The sequence below is a fragment of the Capricornis sumatraensis genome, chromosome 2 (assembly GCF_032405125.1).
Source record: "Capricornis sumatraensis isolate serow.1 chromosome 2, serow.2, whole genome shotgun sequence".
Taxonomy (NCBI): domain Eukaryota; kingdom Metazoa; phylum Chordata; class Mammalia; order Artiodactyla; family Bovidae; genus Capricornis; species Capricornis sumatraensis.
Genome location: NC_091070.1, coordinates 15,983,761 through 16,006,500, shown reverse-complemented (window position 1 = coordinate 16,006,500; position 22,740 = coordinate 15,983,761). Strand labels below are relative to the sequence as shown.

The window sequence follows — 22,740 nt, the reverse complement described above, 5'->3', positions numbered from 1 at the left end:
TGAGCCCTGTGTCACGGTCTGCGGAGCAACACCCACCCCGGTGTCCTGAGACAAGTCCCGAGGCCCCAGCTCCTCTCCTCTCAGCCTCGATCGGTGACTGGGGAGGAAGGCTGGGGGCTGGCTCCATCACCCTGTCATGGTGGTGGAGGTCTCCAGGCAGTGGCTCTCCTGGCATGTGACTGCCCCCCAGGCAGTGGGCAGTGCCAGGGGACGGAGAGACCACTGGGTTGCTAGCAGGGCTCTAAAAGGAGAAGTCAGGAAGCAGACATTGGTGGTGAAAGGGGAGAGGACCAGGAGTTTGATCTAGAACAGAGAAGTGCTTCCCAATTGCTCTAATGGGCTATGGAGTATTTTAATCAAACTGTTAGGTTTCAAGTCTGAGCCAGGATGAAAGGAATTTTCAGCTCTAAGAAGAAGCATAGTAGGATATATTCCTTTTAAAATAGAAGAAAAGACCTAAAGCTTATTACAGAGGTAATATGTTTCTTTGTAAAATAACTTTACAAAATATGGAAAAGTGTAAAAATTTAATGGTCACCTGTAATAGCGTCAGCTAGAGATGAGGTGCTGTTATTTTTGCATTTCTTATATGTGTCTGTGTCCACATATAATAGTGTACATAGCTATATTTTTAATAGAAATGGAATCTTGCTCTACGTGCTTTTTTTCACTTGTTGCCAGCACTTTATCGGTTCATTAGTTTCTTACGATACACTTTTTCCCCCACTTGCAGCATACCTTTAATGACTGCACAATAACCTAAGAACTGCACATGGATACACACGATTTAATAGTTTTCTTGTCCAGGAACATTAAGGTTGTTTCTAAATTTTGTTTTTAAACAATATTGTGATCAGTGTCCCAGAAGCTGGATCTTTGGGCATATTCTTTAGCAAAGTATTTCCTTGAGTAACGGGTCAGTGGTCATGCCCATTTTTAAGACTTTGGTATGTATTACTCAGCTGTCCTCTAGAAAGGTACTGTCAATACCACTTGTTTACATTGCTCTCAGAATATGTAAGGTCCAAACGGACGTATTGACCAGTTTCAATTTCCACGAGAAAAATTGAATCTGAAACGGGTATATTTAGTCCTTTTGATGATCGGATGCTAATCTTTAGGTCTTTGTCCTCTGATCTCAAGTTCTGGAGTTGGCAGGTGGCAGCAGGTAGCAGGTGAAGGGGGACATGGCCTGGGACAGGACGTTCAGTGGGAACACAGGGAACGCCTGAGACAGGAGCGGTCTCCTCAGGAGCCTGTGAGAACCCTGCCATCACCCTGTGGAGATGGTCTGGTCCCTGTGCCAGAGAAGAGGAAACGTGATCTGGGACACTTCGGTGAATCCATTGGGAGCCTGGGTAAAAGATGCCTGTGATAACAGGATGGATTCTAGTAAAAACGTTTCAATTTGAAATGTGACCCATTGTGTGAAGTGATACAAATTTTGCTATGTTTACTTTATAATCTGTGTTTCCCTTTCAGATTTAGGGAAGTGGAAGTCATAAGTGGCTGATATTTGTAGCAACCAGAGATAATTTAGTGAGTAACATTTTAGTCATTTCCCTGGGTGTTTCCTGTGGGTACACTGTGCATTGGGCTTTCTACCCTGCTTGTTTCCGCAGGAAAGTCTGACAGCCTTTCTACACAACTGCCCCCCAACCGCACGTCCCCATGTACACGTCTGTTTCCTCCTGTTTGCTACTTAGGTCGTCCCACATTTCCGTGTCTCGCAGGCAGTTCCTTGCCCCCGTGGGCCAGGCTTGTTACCCAGCAGGCGGTGAGGGCTCAGTCCTGTGCGTGTGGACTGCGGGAAGCAGCGCGAGTCGGGCCAGGAGGCCAGTGGGTGCAGGCTCACGGTGCTGTCCTGGATGCACCTGGGGGGCTGGTGGGACGGGGGTCAGAGTCACGCGGGGCTGGGCCCAGGGGAGTCAGGACTGTCAGAGGGTGTCGTGAAGGAGCTGTCATTTCCCCACCGAGGTGGTGGGTGAGTGGGACCTGCAGACCCTCCCAGGACTTCAGCCTCAGCGCCAGGGGAGGACAGGGCAGGGAGCGCATCGGGCCGGAGCTGCGTTTTCTGATCAGTGAGGTGGGTCATTGGCAGAAAGAGCCAGAACTTCCAGTGCGTCAGGACTGACGCTAATGATGACAATCTGTGTTTGGGTTTCCATTTTTCTTCCAGTTGGTAGTTCTTGGCCACAGAGACATAAGCCTTGTTTGGTTGTGACTTCAAGGTGGTCGTGCTGAAGGAGGCGGGTGTGTGTGCATGAGTGTGTCAGAGACAGGAGGTGGTGTGAGTGGTTGAAGGCGGCTGCTGGCTCCTGAGTGAGGGCTTCTCAGGGCTGAGGCCGAGCTGGTGCCGACAGTTAGCAAGATGGAGAACCGGACACTGGATCTCCCACTTTGCCTCTGCCACGGGCTGCCCTGGGGGTCGTGGCGGGTGAAGTGCCGTTTGTCCAGCTGACGTGGCCTGCGTGTGCTCCGCCAGCCTCGATGGTCAGAGCTGTGCAGGGCTCGGCCCGTGCTCGAGGCCTTGTTGGGAGCGAGATGAGCCCCTGAGGGAAGAAGCAAAGTGTTCCTGAAACAGCAGACAAACGCCCAAGTTGGCAGTTAGTACTTAGGGGCCTCAGAGTATAATCTTCAGGGCATATTAATCCCACCCAGCTAACAAGTGTGACCCTGAAGAACTAATTCTGAGCCATCGTCCTCAAGAAATCTGATGGCTAAGAGCCGAAGCCTCCTCTTCTCTGGGGAGCTACATTAGTATATACATACTGTGAGCCATACCACATCCTGTCTTTGTAACACTTCCCTGTGCGTCTGTTCCACACACGTGGTAACTGTATTCCTCCCCTGGGGGCTGCCCCTGACCGGGGGTAGTCAGCACTCCTGAGGGGGTGCAGACCTGGCCCTTCCACAGGCACGTGCGGGTCCATCCAGGTGGGGCAAGGCTGTCAGAAGGGGAGGAGGGTGACCAGAGCTCAGTGGCACTCACAGTGAGATGGTCCCTGGAGGCTGTGGTGTCCTGGAAGGCTGACCTTTTCGCTCCTCCTTTGCTCCTGTCGTGATGGTGTGTGTGTCTGGGGAGCACTGTGCGTGACCGGAGCCCCTGTCCTTGTTTTGTTCAGTTGGGGATGCTGAGTGCCTGGGACTCTGGTCTTTCCCCTGGATTCCAGACGCACAGGCAGGCAGGTACTCAGCAGGGTGGAGTCCCTACCTCCTCACCCCAAGGGCTGTCTCCTTGTCTGTCTTGTAGAAACCCCAGGAGGGGGAAGAGAAGGACAGCAAGAGCAAAAAAAGCCCCCACTACTGTTCAGGAGGAGCATTTCTGAGAGAGCGGAGGAGCGACTCGGGGGACTCGGACCGCCCCCACCTCTCTAGCCAGCACAGCTCTGCCTGCCAGCCCCACGGCCTTCACCCGAGCAGCTTCTGGGGGAACTGGAAGGAATATCTTTGTCTTGTAGGACAGCGCTCTGCCTCTTGGAAGCCACTCCAGAGCTTACGCTGTCTCCGTGGGGGAAATGCTCTTTCCACCACACAGGTTGGGGCCCTGCCCTCCTCCTGCAGGTTCTGGGAGCTGGGGGGGCAGAGAGAATCCTGGAGTCAGTCCTGGCTGCTCCCTCACCTTCCTGCCCCAGCCCCTCTCTAGGAAGATGTCCTCCAGAGGAAGGGCGAGCCCAGCCCATGGTCTGTATCCTTCACTGCAAACTCACCTGGATCATTGTCCTGAGAACTCCAAGGTCTCCTGAGAGATGAAAGGAAAGAAGAAAAGGTGGCCCTTGAATGGGCCTTGGGTCTGCTGGGTTAGATAACCTCACCCACCTCTGGTGGGGACTGTTTGCAGCCCCAAACCCTCTCCTCACCCCTTCTCCAGCAACAATCCTTTCTCAGACACCCTGAATTTAAAGGGACTCCTTTCAATCAGCCCAAGCTGACTGCTCCTGCCTTGCCTGCATCGGGCTGTACTCAACAGCTTGGGGACAATCGCCTGAAAAAATGTTTGTGCCAGTTCTCCTGTGCCCTGGACTCTGTAATCAAGATGCCTGTCCTGTTTAGTTGTGCCCACTGCCTCGGCCTCAGCGCCTTGGAGTTGCCTGCATGGCAGCAGTGCTTGGGCCAGGACCCGAGGTGAGCCCGCGGTGTCTGTGTCTGTGTGCACAGATCCTCTGTACATAAGCAAAGTCAAACTTCTGGTAGTAGGATCAAGTTAGGGCTGGAAGGGAAGTGGACAGTGATGGTTTTTCACTTTTTGATGAGGCCAAAGTGTTTACTCTTCAGTCCCTTAAAATGCATAAACAAAATGCTTGCTGAAACCATTGCTTCATTTTTAAAATATAAATAGTTATTATGGCTTGCCTTGTCATTTGTTGGGGCAGAGGCAGGTTTGGGGGTGGGAATGGGAAGGAGGGGTGGGGGCTCCACTCTATGAGAGGTGGTCCTCTGCTGCATAGACGTTGCCATCTAGTGGGTTATTATTTTTTAAATTTTTTTTTTATTGAAGGATAATTGCTTTACAGAATTTTGTTTTCTTCTGTTAAGCTTCAACATGAATCAGCCATAGGTATACATACATCACATCCCTTTTGAAACTTCCCCCCATTTCCCGCTCCATCCCACCCCTCTAGGTTCTGTATCTCCCTCCTCTCCCAAATCACTGTACCTGGTTTTCTAGAGTCTTAGCACTGCCTGGGGTTGTTCTTTCAGGTGTGGGCTCGACAGTCTGATTCTTGACTACAGGGACATTGCCTGGGTCATTCATGTTTCCTTCCCAAGTGTCTGGCATGGAGTAAGTGTTCAGTAAACACTTGCTGAAGTAGCGAATGGGTTCTTGCATCTGTACTCTGTGCGTGAGGGTTCCGCCAGTGTGGAGGGGCTCAGGGCTGTGTCTGGATGGCAGCCGTCTGCTCCAGTGCCTTGTCCTTGGGTTCTGGCTGTTCAGTTGTGTGCTCAGAATTTGGAAGGTGGAGACAGAGAGGAGGAAGATTTGACTTCATGAGAAATGAACAAGAGACGAAAGGCAGCCAGGTTTACCTGGGTCTTGTGCTGTCCTACTCATTATGGTGTATTTGATCTGCAGAAAGCTGGGATCTTCCTCTGCTAGGCTTCAGAGGAAGGCAGGAGCACTCTGGGCTTAGAGGCAGCCAAAGTACCAGGACAGATCAGAGCAGAAGGTTTCTCTATTTATTACAAGTCTCATTACACAAATACAGCTGACGGAAGGTCTAAAAGACCCTTCCAGCCCTGATCCACCTGTAGGCACAAGGACAGGGGCCACACTCACTGGCCGGGGAGCCCTTCTTGGAAGAACTGCTTGTCTCCCAGATGGTTCGGAGTCTTGGGGTCCAGCAGCAGAGAGAAACCCAACCTGGATGGACAACCTCTCAAATCAATCCGGTGGCAATGCTCTGGGCAAATTAGCAGCTTGAAGTTTCACAGCTTGCATCTTCCAACCATACAAGTCAAGTCAATAGTTAAAAATAAAATGAAAAAAGGAGAAGGCTGGAAAAGTAGTGCCGGAAGAGGCTGTGGGTGCGGGAAGGGCACACAGTGGGCTTCAGATATATTGGCAGTTCCTTGATTTGGACGGACGTACGTCATTCTAAAATGATTCTTTCAGTTTAGTTCAGTTCAGTCACTCAGTAGTGTCTGACTTTTTGTGACCCCATGAACCGCAGCACACCAGGCCTCCCTGTCCATCATCAACTCCCAGAGTCCACCCAAACCCATGTCCATTGTGTCTGTGATGCCATCCAACCATCTCATCCTCTGTCGTCCCCTTCTCCTCCTGCCTTCAGTCCTTCCCAGCATCAGGTTCGTTTCAAATGAGTCTGCTCTTCTCATCAGGTGGCCGAAGTATTGGAGTTTCAGCTTTAGCATCCGTCCTTCCAATGAACACCCAGGACTGATCTCCTTTAGGATGGACTGATTGGATCTCCTTGCAGTCCAAGGGACCCTCAAGAGTCTTCTCCAACACCACAGTTCAAAGGCATTAATTCTTCGGCACTCAGCTTTCTTCACAGTCCAACTCTCACATTCATACATGACCACTAGAAAAACCATAGCCTTGACTAGACAGATTTCTCTGCTTTTGAATATGCTGTCTAGGTTGGTCATAACTTTTCTTCCAAAGAGTAAGCATCTTTTAATTTCATGGCTGTAGTCACCATCTGCAGTGATTTTGGAGCCCCCAAAAATAAAGTCTGACACTGTTTCCCCATCTATTTGCCATGATGTGATGGAACCAGATGCCATGATCTTTGTCTTCTGAATGTTGAGCTTTAAGCCAACTTTTTCACTCTCCTCTTCCACTTTCAAGAGGCTTTTTAGTTCCTCTTCACTTTCTGCCATAAGGGTGGTGTCATCTGCCTATCTGCGGTTATTGGTATTTCTCCCGGCAATCTCAGCTTGTGCTTCCTCCAGCCCAGCGTTTCTCATGATGTACTCTGCATAGAAGTTAAATAAGCAGGGTGACAATATACAGCCTTGACGTACTCCTTTTCCTATTTGGAACCAGTCTGTTGTTCCATGTCCAGTTCTAACTGTTGCTTCCTGACCTGCATATAGGTTTCTTAAGAGGCAGGTCAGGTGGTCTGGTATTCCCATCTCTTTCAGAATTTTCCACAGTTTACTGTGATCCACACAGTCAAAGGCTTTGACATAGTCAATAAAGCAGAAATAGATGTTTTTCTGGAACTCTCTTGCTTTTTCCATGATCCAGCATATGTTGTCAATTTGATCTCTGGTTCCTCTGCCTTTTCTAAAACCAGCTTGAACATCTGGAAGTTCACGGTTCACGTATTGCTGAAGCCTGGCTTGGAGAATTTTATTCTTTACATACATTTAAATGGCATTGACTTTCTGTATGCATGTAATATCTTAAAAGTTTTTTAATTAAAGAAAAAAAAACCCAAAAGTGAAAGGATATAAGTGGACGATGGAGCAGAAATGAAACTGAAGGGCATAGAGAGGGAAGAGGCGAGCAAAGGCGGGAGATGACGTCTTGGACGTGGGGATGTTGGCCTCAGTTTCTCTTCTTCTGTCTGGATCCTGGTTCTGCTTCTAGGTGCTGGAGCCCCACTAGCATGCCCAGGATTGAGATACCTTAAATACAGACAGACAAGATTAGTGGCTGACATAAGCACCATGCTTTCTTATAATGCTTGTATAAGGCCTGTCTTTAGGGTTGGGACGGCTCCTGTGGGAGTTCCAGAGTCGCTGGATGCTTACTTGCCACCGTGAGGGGTGCCATGATGCCAATCGTGGGAGCCGCGGTCCCAAATACAAACAACTCAGAGAGGAAGTGTCCCAGTGCGAGGAAGAAGGTCCAGAGCGTGATGTAGTAGAGCCTACAGGGGAGCAGAAAGAAATGGGCCGGAAGGTTCGGCTTGTTCAGTGCAGAGGAAGTGGTCAGACTTGAAACACACAAATCAAAACCCAGGAAATGACTATGGCTAAAGAAAAAGGAGACTTGGTCCCGCGAAAGACCTGGCTGCTGCTGCTGCTGCTGCTGCTAAGTCACATCAGTCATGTCCAACTCTGTGCGACCCCACAGATGGCAGCTGCTAGATCACATCACTTTTATTCACCTCTAGGGCAAAACCGAAGCCTTCAACTGCTAAATCGAGAGGAGAATACCCAGCCGTCTAGAGTGGCTTTGCAAGTCTTAGCAAGGTGGTGAAGCCAATGATAGCAGAGTCTCGAGTATGGCAATCCTAGGTAGTGTAGACAATTTTGGATCAATCACACTTATGTATTCTACTTACTCAAACTGGCTTGACACTAGTCCAAGCCTGCTTTGCAAGTTTCTGGCCAGGGGCTGGTCAGTGCTCATCTGATTGATGCCACCGAATGAAGGGCATGAATGCGGAATGGGTAGCAAGGGCCTTTCTGGGCCTTTTAGATGATGTTACAACATTGGCTGCATCTAAGATACTTTGCATCCTAACCTAGTAAAATGATCACATGGAGGACACAATGACAACCTCATAGGAAGATAACTTGTTCCTCAGTTTTGACAAGGAGGTGGAGAAGACAGAAGTTATAGGAAGATGGACCACTTTGAGAGCTGGTATCTTTCTTCAATTAGCAAATTTAAAAATTATGAAGTACTTCAAACATACAAAAAATCATTCATAATAGAATTTACCCCTATACAACCAATACCCTACTCCATCAAATCTATCTTGACATTTTTGCTTCAGATACCATTTTCCTAAGAAATAAAATATTACAGATTTCAGTTAAATCTTCCTGGATGTCTTTTGCTTTCAAGTGAAAGTTGGCTTGTTTAGAGAAATACCGATTAAATAGGAAGAATGCAGACAGTTTCAGAAAGTGAGAACAGCTGGGAATTGATTTCAGGTTTCTGGTTAGGGAGGGAATATAATCAGAGAGCATATCAGAAGCACAGGGACAAAAAATCCAGGCTTTACAAAAAAGTTGGAAATAGAAGTCAGCATTTCCGGCTGTCCTGTGGTGGGTGAAGGGGAAATGAATGGGTAAGAGATGCAAAGATAAGTCTTAGCTGTCCCTGTTCATCCCCAAAGCACAACAAAGAAAAGATACACCCCCTTCTACTTCTCAGTAATTCTTCATCATGGTAAAGGTCATTAAAATGATTATGCAGTCCTTACTCCTTCCCAGTCACCCTGAGAGGAAAAACAGACACACGAGTCTCATTTTATACATGAAGGGACTGAGAGGCAGAGGTCTATAATAAACTTGCTGCTTCAAAGCTATTACCAGTAGAAATGAGACCAGAGCCTATTTTCCAGTTTTCATTCTTGGGCCTCAGAGTGTTTCCACTAAACCTCGCTGCTTCCAAAAATACATATCAATCTAGAACAAGTAGTCCATAGTTTCAGGTTCAACAATACCAAAAAATAAAGCTGGAGAGATCACAGTGTTAATAGCCCTCAAATCCCACTTGTCCTAGTCTTCTCAGCTTAAATGAATTGAGTCTCTAATACGCAAATCTACAGAATCAGCAACAAAAATCACTGCTTCCCAGGGCTACTAGGAGGAGTCTTAATCAAAGTCATGTGGAAGCATCTGGTATAATAAGAGGGGCTCAATAAATATCACCATCTCCTCTCTTGCCCAGATGCTGAGAGTCTGGCTAACACAAAAGTATTTTGGTATGAAGTTCTTTTGGTGGCCTTACCTGGGGACCTGAGCAAACTTTCCACCTTGACTGCGGTGAGGATTGGTGTTGGGAAGAAAGCTTGAGCCCCCTCCAGTGGCCAGTTCAGATTACAACACTATCTAGCTGCGACCAGGGGCTGCGACTGCCTGCACTTGTTCCACACTAGTTGTACGATGGAGAATGAAATGGCAGCCCACTCCAGCATTCTTGCATAGAGAATCCCATGGACAGAGGAGCCTGGTGGGCTGCTATGCATAGGGTCCCACAGAGTCGGACACGACTGAAGCGACTTAGCATGCATGCATGCATGCATTGGATAAGGAAATGGCAATGCACTCCAGTGTTCTTGCCTGAGAATCCCAGGGATGGGGGAGCCTGGCGGGCTGCCGTCTATGGGGTCGCACAGAGTTGGAAACGACTGAAGCGACGTGGCAGCAGCAGCAGCAGCATCAGTCTGTATGAGGTCTTTCCAGGTGGCAAAGAGATAAAGAAACTGCCTGCCAATGTAGGAGCTCAAGAGATGCAGGTTTGATCCTACCCTGGGTCAGGAAGATCCCCTGGAGTAGGAAATGGCAACCCACTCCAGTATTCTTGCCTGGAAAATACCACTGACAGAAGAGCCTGGTGGGCTACAGTCCATGGGGTCGAAGAGTTGGACATGAGTGTGTACGCACACATGCACGCAGTCTGTGTGAGTCCTCTGAAGAGGCAGAATACAGAGGTGTGCTCAGCTCTCTGTGACCCTCCCTTCATGACTCTGTGTAAACACACAACCACTTACTGATGAGCTCATGACATCATGGATCATGATTTCTGTTCATCCCTGCCTCTCAAGGAGGAATGTGAGCATAGGCATGCCATGGCCTCTCTAAAAAGAGCAAGCACGCTACCTCTTTAGTAGAAGAAAGGCTGACCCATTAGTAACAAAGTAGAGGGATATGATGCAGGCCACTGGATCACAACATAACCAGTTTGCTGTGTCCATTTCAAAGAATTGTTAAGCTTTATAGACATTCAGGCCAGTGATGTTTTCTAGCCCTGGAAGGAATGGTACCTAGTAATCTTTTATCTTCACGTCCTAGGTTACTGTATCAAATCATAAGCCATATGATGGAATCATAGTCCATCATAATAGTGCTTCTTGACTCTGGGCATTTATTAGAATCAACTGAAGAAATCTTATCAAATTACCCAGACCTGGATACCAGATCAATTAAATCATACACTCTGGAGATGGGTCCAGGAACCCCTGGTATCTTCTAAAGCCTTGCCTTGTTGATTTTCATGTACTGGCATTGTTAAATAAGTCTCTGAGGGAGGAACACAATGGCTCTACTCAGCACCCATTTCAAACACAGGGAGATGCTCTTCCCTCCTTTACATACGTTTTGTTGTGAATGTCGATGGCGCAGAGGCAGCGAACCACTGATGAGAGCAGTGTCCAGATTCCATAGGTCCGAGCTTGGAGGCCATTCACTGTGCAGGAGAAACAAGCAGGAGTGTTGAGAAGGGTGAGTCAGGGTTCCCTCCAAACTCCTCCAGCTTCACTGGAGGAGTCAGAGAGCTGAGCCTGTGATCCCCTTGGCTGGGCAAAGTACAGGCTCTGATGCTGCACGTGGGAACTAAAAGGAATGGAAAGAATTCCAGGAGAACTGGTTCAGCTCCTCTTCCAATGCCTACAGTTGGGCGGGTGAGTTCCAAGAGTAGAAACCCAACAAACAGCCCACTTCGGCAGTAGCTCCTGGGTTAGCAGTTTATGGCTCTGCCTGGAAGCCGCTATAGTGTTAGTGAAGCAAGTGAGTCTGAATCAGGATAAGTGTGGGGGAACATGGTGGAGAGCGGTCTGTCAATGCAAGATGCCTAGGACGTCAGCAGATTTTCAGTGAGGCTGATGCAGGACAGAACGCAGAAATACTGAGCCCTGTCTAGATACCCACACCTGGTCTTCAAGAGACCCAAGTCCCTGGATCTCCTGAATTCAGATCTATGTCATGTGAATGAAGCCCTAACAAGGCTGGTTTCCTGTACGTGCTGGAAGGGAGCAAAGCTCCGTGTTAGCCGGGGCCACTCTGCTCTTGCTAGCTTCATTCTGGCACTGCTGTGCTAATATCTTCTCCAGAGAGTATGAATCATAGTCCATCATAACAGTGTTTCTTGAACCTGGGCATATATTAGAATGAACTGAAGAAATTTTATCAAATTACCAAGACCTGGATACCAGATCAGTGAAATCGTATACTCTGGAGGTAGGCTGAAACCCTCCTGGTATTTTCTAAAGCCTTGTCTTGTTGATTTTAATGTACCAGCATTGATCCATGGTGAAAAGCAAAGATACATCCTTTGCTGGTCTCCTGAGCAAGAGAAATTTTAAGGGACAAGACTCACAACCAAAATGTCTTTCAGGATTTTCCTTTAAGGATTTTTGAGCCTTTGGCAAACCAGACAGCAACACTAAATTCACAACCCCAAAGATCTTTAGATGGTTGTCATTTTGAGAAAAAAAATCCCATACCCCAAATTAATATTTAATGGTTAGTCCTGGAGTGAAGTCGCTATGTTGTGTCCGACACTTTGTGACCCCATGGACTGTAGCCTACTAGGCTCCTCGGTCCGCAGGATTTTTGAAGCAAGAATGCTGGAGTGGGTTGCCATTTCCTTCTCCAGGGGATCTTCCCGACCCAGGGATGGAACCCAGGTCTCCTGCATGGTAGGCAGACGCTTTACCATCTGAACCACCAGGGAAGTCAGTCCTGGAGGGCTATATATTTTTTTTCTTTTTACACTCTCTATAAAGCATTTTGATAGCTCTTCTGATGGAAAGATAGGAAATTTCTTTTTTCTACTTCTATATATCTCACTAAGGGTGAGATATACAAATGGAGAATCTCAGTAATTCTAACCAGAGTAGGCATCAAGTAAAATTCTTCTACTGGATGCTCCAGGGTCCTGGTATCACCAGCAAAGTACCAGGGGGTCTCGAGGGACCTATTTCCGGGCTGTGTGTGCATGCATGCATGCACAAGCTAACAAACACACTTCTGCTCAGCTATATGCCCTTCGGCAAATCACATAACCCCTGGACTTTTCTGTCTCAACTTTAAATTCAAAGGGCTAGGTGAGAAGACCTCTAAAAACCTGTGAATCTATACAGAGTTCCTGGACCACCAGAGGACAGCACTGGAGGGCGAAAAGTGGAATTGTTTCACCCACTTTTCCAGGTTGTCTAAGCCTACTGAACGTGAGCTTTGTTCAAAGTGAGGCTTAGCCTATTTACTTTCATTTTATACCCACATGTTGCAGAAAAAGGAGCTAGGTCAGAGCCTGAATCTGGGTTACCTATAAATGTGACATACAATTGTCACTACTATGAAATGGTGCTGCAGCTCAAGCCACCCCACGTATCAAAGGAAAGAAGCGCAAGCTGAAATGTGCAACCACTCTCCAGCAGAGAGGCTCGGGACACTGGGGAAAGCCATCGTGGGCCTGTGGAAGTTCATGTGGGAAACCAACCTGGAGGGATTTTGGATATCTTTTCAGGGTCTGTGTCATGGTTTGGGAAGACCTTAGATTAGTAATTCTCCATATGCAAGGTAGGGTATAAATGATATGCGCCATGACCTGATTTCCGAAAGAAGCTAATAGGAAAACCTTCTTCATGGTTTCCTCATCAGGCATTAGAGTCACCAAGGAACTCATTTCCTCATTCGTTCTTATAATGGTATTTGTACAGCCCCGCTGCTGAGGGCAGTGTAAAATGAAGGGAAAGATATTCAGAGAAGCCTGGGGGGAGACACGTCTGTTATTTTAGTGACTTAGGCTTGCTAGCTTATGCAGCATCAGAATCACCTGGGAAGTTTCTAAAAAGAACTTCCTGTGACACATCCAGGGGGTGAGAGATTCAGTAATCAGGTCTGGACAGGGAACTGGCCCCCTGTGCTTTGTTTGGTTTTAGTTTTTTGCAGTTATTGTGATGTGCAGCCCGGTCTGGGGACCACCATTTAGGCCACTGCCACAAAGGATGGAGGTGTTTGCTTCCTTACCCAGGTCTGGCTTGCCGGTATAGAGCTTTTCATAGAGAAAGGTGTGGTCTCGGAAGCTCTGTAGTGAGTTCCCCGCGGCTACGATGGATACCATCACCAGCCAGCTTCGTAACACATTCAGAAATCGGCTCATGGCTCCCCTCCAACCTGAGAGGGCTTTTTGCCTTGGAAACAAAAGCAAAGGGCAGGAGACACAGATGGTTAACGTGCTTCAACCATAAGCTCTGTAGTTAACCTGTGTCCCATTCATGAGGGCGGTACTAATCTTACTTTGTCAGTCATTTCATAAACTCCTCTCCCAAGTGCCGGAGGCTCGTCTATCCCCATGCACTCCTCATAGGGTTGGCACAGTGCCTTTGAATACCTACCTTAAATCAAAGTGTGCTGCCCAGAGTAAAAAGGCTAAATGATGCAGTGGGTGGAAATGACAAACCCTGTGGGAAAAATGGAAAGAAAGAAACAGAAGAGAGGGAAGTGCCCAAACATCAGTATAAAGAAATAAAAGGACTTTGGTGTAAGACTTACAGAAATTGGTCTCAATATTTCATCATACTAATAGTGGTGAGTCAACAGCATACTCTGAAATAAGCAGCACCACGCTTATGTTTGTCTAAGGAATTTCTCCAAAATTAGCCTAAATCAGTATTCTCTTCTCTTGGCTAGAATTAGTCCCCTGGGATCTTTACTTGTAACCTGGTGTTTCACGTCAACCTTTTGTACTGCAAGTAGCTCAAAGGTGATTATAAATCTACTGATAGATACCTGCCTGGCTACTGGTGACTGATCCTTCCAGGGACAGACAAGCCTTCTATGTCTGAGTGGCATGTATGATTTGAGGGCATTATTAACATGCTTTAACTTTTTTATACTTTGGTTTTCAGGGACATCATGCTTCATAAATTAGGAGAACAATATAAAAGTTACAAATTAATAAATTGTTGTGAGTTGACAAATAGTAAGAAAATTAGATGGAGAAGGAAACAGCAATGTTGGTGTTGGGTTGTAGAAGAATCTACAGTTATTGAGAATTTGTATATGTCATGCACTGTGCCAAGCACCTATCATATATTATCTCATTTAATCCTTAAACAGGGTTGGTAGACACTATTAATATTTCCACTTTATAGATGAAGGATGGCATAGAGATGTTAAGTGACTTGCTTAAGGTTACACAGTCTATAGATGAAAGAGCTCAGATAAAAACCATGTTCTATTGGTCTCTAAGATGTCTCACTGAGCATATTTTGATGAAGTTTCCATTTCTGTGAGAGACAAGCGAGCCATAGCCACCTGTCTTCAAGTGGTATAGAAAATAAGATCAGGCTATGTACTTTTTATTTAAAAAAGAGAACAAAATGTTAGATCAACCATTGCTGAGCACAGATTTCAATCATCTTGATTTAAATAAAAGCCGTGTAGATAAAAATCTAATCATGGAAGTGCTTCTTCTCATCTTTGCTATGTGACCCATGGTTTATCTATTGTCTGGTTAATTTCTTGAGCCTTAAGTGGCAAAATTATCAGGCTTCCTTAGTCACTTTGACAGTAGGCCTTTTGGCATGGTCCTACATTACTCAGCTAAAACAAATATTAAAGTCAGTAAAGGCAGACGTGTGATGCACCAAAAAACACAGCAAGTTCCAGAGACAGAAGGGTCAGTGGATGAACCCCTCAGTGCAAATGGATCACAAAACTGGACTCTGTCAAAGTCCAGAGAGAATGAAGCTCTAATGGAATCACAGGCAGTTCCAGCATGGGCCAAGACACACACACTCCCCTCCCCCGACCTTATTGTTTTCTCACCATGCCTCACTAGGAGGCTTAAGCTATCAGCATCAGAAAAGCTGCATGGATGACCTCCCTCTTTGACAGAACTTATGCCCATTTCACAGAAATTCTCAGAAACTCCACAAGATAGATGATGAAGGCAGAGCCTGGGCACTCTTCCAAACTGCTCTGCCAGTCCCTCAGCACGACTTCTTCAAAGCTTTTGCAGGCCTGTGAGAGTATCCAACATCTATTCTCAAAATTTACCCAGGCACAGACCAGCAAAGGTATAGTGCTTTACTAGAGTCGGGAGAGAGAGTTTCCTTTCCTGGTCTCATTTTTCAGTAGCTGTGTGACTGTGGGGAAGTAATTTACACCTTACAGCTTAGATTTCCTTACCTGCAAAATGGAGATTAAAATTACCTAGTCCAAGAGTTATTATAAGAATTACTTTAGAAAGCAAAGGTTCCTCGTATTGTGCCAGGCTCAGAGTGGGCACTCATTTGTTCATCGATTCACTCGTTCTGTACCTACCAAGTTTTCATTTTCCCAGCTCCCTCTTTTCTTGGTCTCTGAAATCTCTTTTCCCCCTACAGGGTTGCCTCCCGGGTGTCTTCCTTCTGTCCCATCTCCATTGCTTCAGGCTGTGCGGATCCTCTCCATTAGAAGCCACACAGGCACCCACCTCTCCACCCCCCACCCCCCACCCCCGACATTCATCCTACCTGGAGACAGTACTCTCAGCACAGCAGCAGCAGCAGTAGTAGCAACAGCAAAGGTACTGCCCCAGCCCAGCTCCAGACCTGAGTCTACCTGAGCCACTTGTCTCCGCCCCGACTCTCAACCCGGCTCCGGCATTGGTTTGTTGCCATCAGTCCTCTTTCTGATTGGCTGTTTAGGTTATGCTCGAGCAGGCGATGGGGCGTGAACCGCTTTACTGCCAATCAGAGGTTGCCGCTCCGCAAACCTCACCCCCAACACGCCGCCCTTGCAGTGAACCCTCCTGTTGAGCGCAGCGAAACACTCCAGGTTCGGAGTCAATCTTTTTGGAGCGGAGAGGGAAAGAGCAGGAAAAGTAAGTCAAGACTTCTGCGGGGAGCAGAGCCCTGTGCCCGCTCGGCGCGGCGGTGACGACAATTGTAAGCGTCCTCCGCGCCGGGGCGCGGGCGCCTGCGCAGTGGGTCCGAGCGGGCGGTTGCTGGTTGGTTGTTGTAGTAACGGGGGAAGCCGGCTTCGGCTGCGGCCTTGAGCCCTACTGGGGAAGGAGGAGGGAGGTAGGCGCAGAGCGCTGTCCCCGCCTGCCCGCCCCGAGCGATGGGAAGATGAAACAGGTAAACGCCTGCCCCCGCACTCTCCTCCTCGAAGAGAAGGGCGCCCCGAGTCCGGGCGGGCGCCGGCCGCTGCACTTCCCTCTCCTTGTCCGGGAACAGCTGTTGGCTTCCGGGCGCGCTGGGCTGAATCGTAGCGGCTCCGGCTCCCCGCGCGCGTCCTTTCCGTGGGGAGCATCTGAGGACCTCCCTGGGATGGGCTGAGCCATGGGTGGGACTGAGAGCCTGATCCCTTTAGGGACAGGACACTCCTCGGGCAAGTGCCCTCAATCTTCCAATCGCCCTGTCTGTTCCTGCCCAGCTCGCAGCCTAGGACAGGTTGGCATCCCTTCGTCGCTTGGAGGTTTAGTTTCTTTTGTATGAATTTAAGGGACTTCCCAACATTTTGGGAAATACTGAGAAATCCTGTTGGGGATACTGGGAAGAAAACCTTGAGATTGTTCCATACTGCCCATTTCGCTGAACATGTGTAGGGAATCCTTGTCGGAACTGGCTTTCCTCGCCCCCTATTTAGATTATCCCATATATTAATGCATAGAATAATAAGGTTTGGAAAGATTGAATGGTAATCTTTGAGTAATAGGATTATGGTCATTCAAACATTTTCTTATCTATTATTTCTAGTCCGTCCTCAAACACACAATAAAATGTACCTTTTCTCTATTAAAGTACTATAATTAGAAATAGGCTAATTTTACTGTCTATTCCATATTCGGATAATAGTTTGTGATTTTCAGTAAGGGAGAATAGTTTTTGAGAGCGTTTGGAAGGACAGACCCCTCTCCACCCCGGCTTCCTCCCCACCCCGCCCCCTGCTATTTACAACCTTGATTCAGCAGAATATATTCATTTTTTGCTTGTATTTATTTCAGTGGAATCATGATCGTGTTTTACCTATACTCTAAAGAAATATTTGGAAGGATCTTAAAAGTTGTGTTTTTCATTTTGGCTCATGTCAGGTTTTGCTATCAAGGAACCTGTGTTTTAGTCAATCAGCCGCACATCTCAGATTTTCCTAAAAGTTAAGTAACCCTATCATTTTGGTGCACATTAGATTTAGTATGTAAAAGAAATACAGGAAACTTAATAGCTTCTCTTCAAATACACAGAGGACAGATAATATGTTTGAAAAAAAAAATCTTGATCATTGTGCCATATGTGAGGCACTGTGAAAAAAGGTAAGTTTTTAGAGGCTGGGCCCTGTTTACATAAATATCCGTTTTAGTTACATAAAAGATCACCATCAGTGATGAACAAAAAGACAGCTGGGTTATGTTTCAGATCCTTTGTCCCTCTTGCAGGAATCTGTGCCACCCAAATTGTTTGATCCAGTGAATGTGCAAGCAAAGGTCTCTGAGGCCCCCGTCTGCTGACTGCATGACAGACTCTAAAGGAAATGCCAGTCGTGATGGCCCGGGACCTGGAGGAAACAGCATCATCCTCAGAGGATGAGGAGGTGGTAAGCCAGGAGTAAGTAATAGTAAGCCTGCTTTTGACCCTTTGCCTTCAGGTTGGAAGATAGTTTTCTTTTATTTTACTCCTAGCCTCTTTTACCCATATCCTTCCTTTGGTGTTATCTGACTCTGGTTTTAGTCTCCATACATGGTCTAATTTGGGATCTTTTTGGGATGACCATTAGCTGTCTGAAATGAGATAAGGCTCTGTTTCCGGCCTCATGAGTAAACATCGCCCCTAGATGGTACAGGTAGTAGCTCTTAGTCAACTCTTGATCAGAGCTCCTAACATAGGAGATTTTGAAATTTTTAGATATGGAAGGAAAGTAGGTCTCCCAACACTGTGACATTGGTTATTTTCTCCAAAGCCTTTAGGATGATAGAGTGATGATAATAATAAGTTATTTGAGGAAGTGTGGGACAGGCCTTTAGAATTCTGAGGCCTGTGCTGTCTATTGAGACACATGGCTTTCTCAAGTTCTTTTAGATAAGAGTCAAGTTTCTTCATTGCTGGATTCTCACAAGAATATAAATGAAGATAGTGCTAAGTGTAGCTGCTATAGGTGATGGTAAGGGCTTTAACTGCTGTATCCCATTTAACAATAACATCTGAAGATGTTATTATTCCCACTTAATTAAGCTCAGCCCCACACATATCAAAGAACTTCCTTGGGATGCATAGAGATTAAATGATAGGTTGAGATTTAGACCTAGATTTCCATGATTTTGCAACTCTTAGATATTTTGTCTCCTTTAATATTATTACATGACACAGACAACAAAGAGAGAATCTGGCTTAAAGATATGATTAGTTTTTAAGCTTCTGTGTAAGTCCACTAGGATTCATGTGCTATGTCATCTGAAAAGTGGGGATAGTATCTGCCAGGCTGAATCAAGTAGAATAGTTAGTTCAGTCGCTCAGTCGTGTCCGACTCTTTGCAACCACATGAATCGCAGCACGCCAGGCCTCCCTGTCCATCACCAACTCCCGGAGGTCACCCAAACTCAAGTCCGTCAAGTCAGTGATGCCATCCAGCCATCTCATCCTCTGTCATCCCCTTCTCCTCCTGCCCCCAATCCCTCCTAGCATCAGAGTCTTTTCCAATGAGTCAACTCTTCGCATGAGGTGGCCAGAGTATTGGAGTTTCAGCTTCAGCATCATTCCTTCCAAAGAATATCCAGGGCTGATCGCCTTCAGAATGGACTGGTTGGATCTCCTTGCAGTCCAAGGGACTCTCAAGAGTCTTCTCCAACACCACAGTTCAAAAGCATCAATTCTTCAGCGCTCAGCTTTCTTCACAGTCCAACTCTCACATCCATACGTGACCACTGGAAAAACCATAGTCTTGACTAGACGGACCTTTGTTGTAAAGTGCCATACAAGTGTTAAGGCATTATTCCTGCAGGATTTAATATTGATTTTAAAGTATATTTCTTATACTACAGCAGAAGCTTATATTATTTAATTAGAAAAAATTATTGAAGCATTAGTAAAGCTTTGGGGAAAGGCTTTTCATCACTGTTAGGTCATAGAAAATAATAAGAGATTTGTTATTATTAATGTATTTGGGTCATTCTCATTCAGGATAATTAAATGGATAATTTCCTCTGGGCACTTTGCCTTTTTGTGACTTTTTCTGTGTGCTTCCTCTTAGCCATTTCTCCACATTTTTAACTTCTGCAGACATCCGTCTTTCTGATTCAAGATCTTCTTTTACTTCATGACTGTCCTTTTTATTAGTGGGCTTATAGGTTTGAACCAACAAGTATTAGATTGAATTGTATGAAATTGCTATTTAGGTAAGTCAAGCACAGTCAAAATATTGAGAACTTTAGATGACTCAACATAATTTCATTTTATTTTAGATGACTCAAACTAATTTTATTTTAGTAGGTACTCAATAAATATTTGCTGCCTGAATGACTAAATTAATGAATGAATATATGGCATATTTGTTCTTGTATTTAGCAAGATCATTCATTTACAAGGTAAAACCTAAATTTTATTTTCTAAAGACAGCGACATGAGGACTGTTTTTAGTTTGCATAAGCTCCCTGTCCTTGGGTTGTGTCTGATTAACACTTGTAAGTGGAGGATACAAAGGGACATCATAGATACCTAGACCACCACTGTGAGCCTTCACCATTTGGTAACTGAATGATTGCTTGAGGGGAGAAGCTTGCCAGATTGTGCTCCATCCACATTATACCAGATGAGAAGACTGTAATCATAGGGGATCTAGTGGCAATTTTAGGAACTGCCATAACTTGGAAGTAGTGATAAATAACAATGTTATTTCCAGATGTCTGCAACAACTGTCATATGGTACAAAAAATCTGTCATTTCAGATCGAGTTGAAGGGGCAGGTAATGCTAGTAGTATTGTGGTTTGTTGCCTGTATTCGCAATTGAGAAGTGCTAAATTTCTAGTAGAAGTTAGTGAAAATACAGGTGTAATCCCACCCGACCTCACCCCAGTTCATATTGATGGACGTTTGCTCCTCTTACTTTTAAACTCCTACTGTTGAGTTTTGATTGTTAATGTTCCATCAGCTCATGTCTATGAAACACTTGTTTTATACTTTAGGAATCTTAAAGTCAATCTTGTTCACACTTGGAGGAACAGGCTTAACATTTCTAAAGGTTTGGAAGTTCGAAGGTCTTAAATCATCTAGGATGTTGACTTGCTCCCAAGATGTCTCTCCATGGAGGTCTGCTAGATCCGCTCAGATCCCCGGGCTGTATTAAAGTATTCATGCTTTGCAATCCTGGACATTAGAGCTAGAAACTGTCCAGGCATCCTTGTTTTGCATGACATTGTTTGCAATAGTAAATGTAAAGGGGCTCTTTTTCTATATTTTCCTTGGGGATCCCAAATTAGAAATTTATACATATAAATGTGGAAATGTTCATTTGATATATAGGTTCTTTAGTCTGTAAAAAATATCTAATTCTGATTGTAAAAGCTGGCTTTACATCAGTTAAAAAGATCTTCAACAAATGATGGGCTTCCCTCATAGCTCAGCTGGTAAAGAATCTGCCTGCAATGCGGGAGACCTATATTTGATCCCTGGGTTGGGAAGATCCCCTGGAGAATGGAAAGGCTACACACTCCAATATTCTGGCCTGGAGAATTCCATGGACTGTATAGTCCTTGAGGTCACAAAGACTAGGACTTGACTGAGCAACTTTCATTTTCAACAAATGATTATACAGCGAGTGCTACAGTTCAGAGAAATACATCTCTGTGGGCTGCAGGAGCTGGGGAAGGCCCCAGGGAGGTGGTGAGATGAGCTGGGCTATAGAGAGTGAGATTAGGTGAACAGAGAAAGTGGGGAGAGCACTTCCAGCATAGACATTGGGATGAACGAGGCTTAGAGGCTTTGATTTATGTAGGCTGGATCCCAAGAGTGAATGATATCTATTCCTCATGAAATAACTGTTTAAAAACCAAAATGTTCTTAGGCTTTCAATAAAGTAAGTCATAAAACTAGTCTACTTTGGTTACTAATCCAAGTTTTTTGTTCTTTCATATCTGTAAAAGCCTAATTTCTTAATATGTCCTGGTTTCTGGTGTAAATGAATATTTAACGTCCCAGTTTTCAGTTTCCTAATTATTTTGAATCTTTTCCCTTTGTTGCCAACTGGCGGGAACATGCTTTTAGTGACAAAGCAGCGCCTGCCTTAAGTATTTTTAGGTCGACCTTACTGAATTAGCAATTCATCTGCTACCTGTTTTCTCTTTTCAGAGGTTGTAAATGAAAAGATTCTCTGTCAGGGATGTGGCTTTCTACAGATAGTATGATTCAGGCCTTGGCTCTTGTCAGCTGTGTGTGCTTATTGTGTTCCTGACTCGTTTCAAACATTTTTACCTTTTATCAGTAATGCATCATTTGTAGGTGCTAAGGCACACTGGTGCCAGTTTGCAGCTAGAGGTGGATTGCCAAGGAACTTTAGTCAGTTTCCAAAGTTTCTATCTAAAGCTTGATAGCTTAACCTGCTTATTTTTCCCTCTATCCTCTGACTTAGATGTGTAGTGGGGGAAAAAAAAACGTTGAAAGGGATCATAGGAATTATCTGGTCCCTTTTACAGGTGTTTAAGATGGTACTGTGCTTAGTCGCTCAGTTGTGTCTTGCTCTTCATGACCCCATGGACTGTAGTCCACCAGATTCCTCCGTTCATGGGATTCTTCAGACAAGAATACTGGAGTGGGTTGCCATTTCCTCCTCCAGGGGATCTTCGCAACGCAGGGATCAAACTCAGGTCTCCCACATTGCAGGCGGACTCTTTACCATCTGAGCCACCAGGGATGTCGATTAAGATGGAAAAGGAAGCAAATTGCACACACAGACACACACATAAATCCTTCTTGTACCCTGTAAACACCATTTCTCTCAAATGGGCACTGTCACCCAAGTCAAATTGTAGGAACATTAAACATCCACTTTCCATTTCTAGGAAACAGGGAATGAACTAGGTATAGTGGTCTCTGCTTTCTTCACTAAATCTCTTGGCAACTTATCCTAAGTGTCAAGCTGCCTCACTTCTGAGAATGGTAGCCTGGCAGCCTGTACGTTCAAAGCATAGATCTGTTTAAACCTGTGTTGGGAGAGTCTAACTTGGCCCTGAGGTTTGTGGTATGGCTTTTTTAAGGGGTGTGGTCATGTGAGTTTTTGAGAGCAGCCTGAATCTTTGGATTAATGATAATAAATAAATGGATCTTATTCCATATAAGATATTGATTCATTTTAATTCCTCAGGGGTTCAGTTTAAGATGTTTATGCAAAATATCACTGAAATGGGATTATGGAGATGGAGGAGTGGAAAGAACACAGACCCTTGGGTCAGATGCCTGTTCCCTTGCATAACCAGCTGTATGACTCTGAGGAAATTACATAACCTCTTGGAGATACCTTTTCTTCAATTCAAAGTACTGGCAAGAGGATTAAATGAGATAATTTGATAGCTCTTAGTGTAATTCTTGACACATAAGCGGGATCCAGGTCAT

General features: G+C 45.6%; 3 protein-coding genes across 5 annotated transcripts in view; 2 read left to right on the top strand and 1 right to left on the bottom strand.

Moving 5' to 3' along the window:
• Nucleotides 1-3,329, top strand: part of FLVCR2 (FLVCR choline and putative heme transporter 2) — a 31,185-nt gene extending 27,856 nt beyond the window's left edge. The window contains 3 exon segments of the mRNA XM_068965006.1: nt 2,571-2,583; nt 3,254-3,289; nt 3,291-3,329. Of these exon segments, the coding sequence (XP_068821107.1) occupies nt 2,571-2,583; nt 3,254-3,289; nt 3,291-3,329 (88 nt within the window).
• Nucleotides 3,330-4,639: 1,310 nt separating this feature from the next.
• On the bottom strand, nt 4,640-15,822 carry ERG28 (ergosterol biosynthesis 28 homolog). 3 transcript variants are annotated; one of them, XM_068966064.1, is made up of 6 exons: nt 15,675-15,822; nt 13,551-13,616; nt 13,183-13,346; nt 10,528-10,618; nt 7,225-7,343; nt 4,640-7,098 (listed from the first exon to the last, which is right to left on the bottom strand). In XM_068966064.1, exons 3-6 carry the CDS (start codon nt 13,313-13,315, stop codon nt 7,019-7,021), a joined length of 423 nt encoding a protein of 140 aa, XP_068822165.1. In that variant the 5' UTR covers nt 13,316-13,346; nt 13,551-13,616; nt 15,675-15,822; the 3' UTR covers nt 4,640-7,018. The 3 variants fall into 3 exon arrangements, with proteins under 3 accessions (XP_068822165.1, XP_068822166.1, XP_068822164.1); XM_068966065.1 differs by lacking the exon at nt 13,551-13,616; XM_068966063.1 differs by lacking the exons at nt 13,551-13,616; nt 15,675-15,822 and adding an exon at nt 15,484-15,516.
• Nucleotides 15,823-17,673: 1,851 nt separating this feature from the next.
• TTLL5 (tubulin tyrosine ligase like 5) overlaps nt 17,674-22,740 on the top strand; it is a 309,724-nt gene continuing 304,657 nt past the window's right edge. The window contains exon 1 of the mRNA XM_068963929.1: nt 17,674-17,747. Within this exon, the coding sequence (XP_068820030.1) occupies nt 17,674-17,747 (74 nt within the window). The remainder of the gene's footprint in view (nt 17,748-22,740) is intronic.

Bases quoted from the DNA above. Each gene is read 5' to 3' on its own strand.
- ERG28 (XM_068966063.1), bottom strand. The intron at 10,619-13,182 runs GTAAGGAAGCAA...TCTCCTGCACAG, and splicing joins TACCGGCAAGCCAGACCTGG to TGAATGGCCTCCAAGCTCGG. The intron at 7,099-7,224 runs GTAAGCATCCAG...TCTGTATTTAAG, and splicing joins GGCACCCCTCACGGTGGCAA to GTATCTCAATCCTGGGCATG.